At 36.4% G+C, this 4,374-nt stretch overlaps 1 protein-coding gene across 1 annotated transcript; it reads right to left on the reverse strand.

Moving 5' to 3' along the window:
- Positions 1-2,440: 2,440 nt before the first annotated feature.
- Positions 2,441-3,409, reverse strand: LOC108772376 (uncharacterized). The gene has a single exon (XM_018537896.1). It carries the CDS (start codon positions 3,407-3,409, stop codon positions 2,441-2,443), a length of 969 nt encoding a protein of 322 aa, XP_018393398.1.
- Between the last annotated feature and the right edge of the window lie 965 nt (positions 3,410-4,374).

Here is a 4,374-nt window from a genome sequence, read left to right on the forward strand (position 1 = left end):
AAGTCGTTTTAAGAAAAGCTCGTATTTCAATGGCGATAGCCCGGTGAAGATAGATAAAGATATAAGAATTAGCGAATATTTCCCCACAGAGTGGGTACCAGAGAAATTTGAGAAGGTTGTGGAGTCTCCATGTGCGAGTTAATTTGATGCTCCTTTCTTGTCGTCAGATATCAGAACACATATCATGTCTGCAAAATCAACAAATGCGCCAGATCCTGATTTGGTGGGCAATTAGTATGTGCTCAAGTCGTTACCTGATATTGAAGTGAACATCCTCACAAGAATTTTTAATGTAATAGTACAAGATAATTCTTATCCTTCATCTTGGAAGGAATTTAACCCATTAACGCCTGAAATCCACGAAATTATACCATGAATTTGTGCTAATAGATTTCAATGAAATCGATATAAATTGTCAATGAAACCAATGTTTCTAGATGGTTTCGGGATCGCTCTACAAGATTCCGTAATCAGATTTTGATATAATTCATCAGGAAATCCAATATGGCGGCATTTGAGTAAAAAGTTACCGAAAATTAAACTTTTTTTTTTTTAAATCAATATTTCTTCCAGAAGACGTTATTTAGACACGAAAAAAAGAGGCACAAAATGGCACAAGCATATTGAACTTTCGAAATGTGTCTTTGTGCAAATATGAAATTCATAATGGCGGCTTCAAAATGGCGTTTATTTCATATTATGGAGGATAAAACTCGAACTTGTTAAAAAAATCAATGAAACTTGGTAATAGGGGGTTTTCTGGGTCGCAGATTACGAATTCGCTATCGATTTTTTGAAATTCAAAATGGCGGACCCAATATGGCGACTAAAACCTAAATTTTTTTTACCTATTTCATGACACTCGGTGATAGGGGGCTTTTTGGGTTGCTAATTACGAATTCCCTATCGATTTTTTAAAATTCAAAATGGCGGACCCAATATGGCGACTAAAAGCTAAAAATTTTTCACCTACTTCATAGCACTCGGCTATAGGGGGTTTATGAGGTCGCCGATTACGAATTCGGTATCAATTTTTGAAAATTCAAAATGGCAGACCCAATATGGCGACTAAGATCTAAAAATTTTTTTACCTATTTTATGACACTAGGTGGCAGGGGGTTTTGGGGTCGCTGATTACGAATTATTATTAAACTTATATGTTTTTAACAATACAAAACTAAGAAGGGCAAAGAGCCAAATAAATCTATCGAAAAATATTAAATATATAAAATTTAATAAAACGCTTTAATAATTACAAAAAGACAAACGTTTCGACACCGATCGGGTCATTATCAATGTTACAATTAATAAAGTTAACATAAAAAATGAACGCATTCTTCTTCCATTAAAAATTGATCCTAATAGAAATTATATAAATTAATGAAATTAACAGCAATAAAGATTAATTAATAAAAATAAAAACTCTATTACCTTATCAAAAATACAAAAGAAGCAACAAGTCCATAATTAAAATTCATCGAAGTCAATTAATATAAAATATATTTGAAAACTGTAAGTCATTTTGCGGTATCTTATCACTATGATGTCAAAAAAGGTAATGTAGTTGAAAGTCACAAGCGAAGAAAAGGAGAAAACAACAAGGAAGGAACATTTAAGAAAAGGAAAGGGAATGTATCATATTGGTGTATATCTTGGGCAATGACTTGGTGTCATTTTGTTTATTTATGTCATGTGTCTGTTTTTTAATGTGAACCATCTCAGATATTAATCTTTTTCTGTAAGAAGGTTCTATATCCAAAATCTCAACATTGTTCCATTTAAAATTATGATTCAATTTTAATCTGTGGTCAGTTACCACAGAAGGAGATTTGGAACCTTTGTTAATATCCGAGACATGTTCATGTAGTCTTGTTTTTAATTGTCTCTTAATTTGTCCTACATAGCTAGCTTCACAATTCTCACAGGATATTTTATATACAACATTTTGATTGTGTGTGTAATCCAACTTATCTTTACCTCTTGTAATGTAATTTTTTAATGTATTCGGAATAGTATAAGCAAGCTTGCAGTGTAACATTAGCAACAGATTTAAACTTTTCAGAAACATTGTTAATAAAAGGAATAGCGAAAAATTTATCTGGAATATTATTATTATTAGAATTAATATTATTAATATGGTATTTTAACCTATTGTGAATTGTAAAAAATATAAATTGAAGAGGATATCCATTTTGTAAAAAAATATTAATGGCATCTACTAAATTATTTCTTTGAAAAGTTGGATGACACACTCGTAAAATTTTATCCACAACACCATATATAACACCTCTTTTATGACACGTAGGATGATGAGAATGAAAATTAAGGTATCTTCCTGACAAAGTGGATTTGTGATAGCAATCAAAAATCAAACTACTCTCCTTTACAATAATAATCTGACGGCAACATCTCCCTGAGTTCCGCAGGAACGCTTCTAGCATCACAAAAACCGTGTAATTGTATGTTCTGACAGTCGGAGACCAATATTCTCAAAGGAGATCTCATCCATCGCTTCCCATTGTCTCGTAAACTGTGACCATTGGGTGTGAATGCTTTGTGGAACGGATTCGTCCCACTGCAATCCGGACCGCCACAAGTCTTGAATCAATTTTTTAACATACATTATTACCGGGCCTAATAAACCTAATGGATCATATATTTTCGCAATCTCAGATAAAATGTATCTCTTTGTTAATATTTCTATGATCTTGATTGGATTAGCCGAGTAATATATTCTGTCGTCACGCGTGCTCCACGTTACGCCAAGTGTTTTTAAAGCTCGATTTTCGTCCAATATCAGATTCGCGTGCAATACATTAGAGGCCAAATCGCTAACAATGCGTTCGTCGTTCGATGCCCATTGTCTGATAATAAAACCTCGAGCCAATAACGCAATAATCTCGTCTCGAACTGCACGCGCTTCATATACTGTATCGGCACCGGTCAACAAGTCATCCACATATAAATGCCGCTTGAAAATCTCCGCTGACCTAGGATATGTGTGGCACTCATCTTCCGCGAGTTTCTGAATCGTGCGAATTGCCAAAAACGGCGAGGAAGAAACGCCGAACGTAAACGTGTTTAATTGAAAGGTTTCCACCTTACCATCTACGCGCCAAAGGATACGCTGATAACATCGATCTTCTTCGTGTATCCACACTTGACGATACATCTTTTCAATATCCGCTGTCACAACATAGTTATAAAAACGGAACCGGAGTAAGTGTGATACTAATTTATTTTGGATGGTTGGTCCTACCATTAATAAATCATTCAAGGATTTCCCAATATTTGTTTTCGCGGATGCATCGAAAACCACCCTCACCTTAGTGGTATTACTCGCGTCTTTGATTACCGCGTGGTGCGGCATGTAGTACCCCTTTTCCGCAGAATCACTAACACGGGACATGTGCCCTAATTTTAAATACTCCTCTAACACTTGTATGAAGGCAGTTTTTAAGGTTATGTTAGTTTCTAGTTTGCGTTCTAAAGATAATAAACGTTTAAAAGCAATAGCTCGCGATTCGCCTATACATATGCTGGTCTATCTTGCGAAATGGTAACCGCACAATGTATCGGCCGTCCACGTTCCGTGAAACCGTTTTCAAAAAGTGTTCCTCGCATTCAATTTCTTCTTCCGATAGCGGTTTATCCAACGCGACCTCCTCAATTTCCCAAAATTTGGATAATAAATTCTCTAAGTTCGTTAAATGGCATACTAGATTTTTAGGATTCTGCGGGGATGGTCCTCCAGCTACCACCCAACCTAAACGCGTTTTTTGGAGATATAAATCGTAACCTTCCTTCGACAGGTTTATTTGACCGATTGCAAATAACGACAACGTCGCTCCGGCACCGATTAGTATTCACGATCGTTGCAAATAACGACAACGTCGCTCCGGCACCGATTAGTAGATCGACCGGACGTGGCAAGTGGAATTCCGGATCAGCCAATCGAATGTTTGAAGGCACGCTGATGGAACTGCGAGGGAAAACCTCGGCCGGCACTAAATCCGAAATCGCCGGTATAGTCAAACATGTTAATTGCTTGGAAAACCATCATAAATAGATTGTATAGTAATCTGAACCATACCTCTTGCTTGATACCGTGCTCATGCTATTAATTGCGCCGATCGATGACGAATGCTTAACTACTGGCACGTCTAAGCGTTTCATAATCGTTTCTGAAATAAAATTAGCACTAGCGCATGTGTCTAACAAAACATGACATTTGATTGGTGAACGTTTGCGATTATGTATGTATACCAGTGCGCTCGTCATCAACTGCGGAGCGGAAATATTTAATGTCGCGAGACTCGTCGCTTTGCAACCGGTCGTTGCGATTTGTCAATCCGTGCTTACAGAAACAGTTTT

Source organism: Cyphomyrmex costatus, unplaced genomic scaffold (genome assembly GCF_001594065.2).
Source record: "Cyphomyrmex costatus isolate MS0001 unplaced genomic scaffold, Ccosl1.0 scaffold188, whole genome shotgun sequence".
NCBI lineage: Eukaryota > Metazoa > Arthropoda > Insecta > Hymenoptera > Formicidae > Cyphomyrmex > Cyphomyrmex costatus.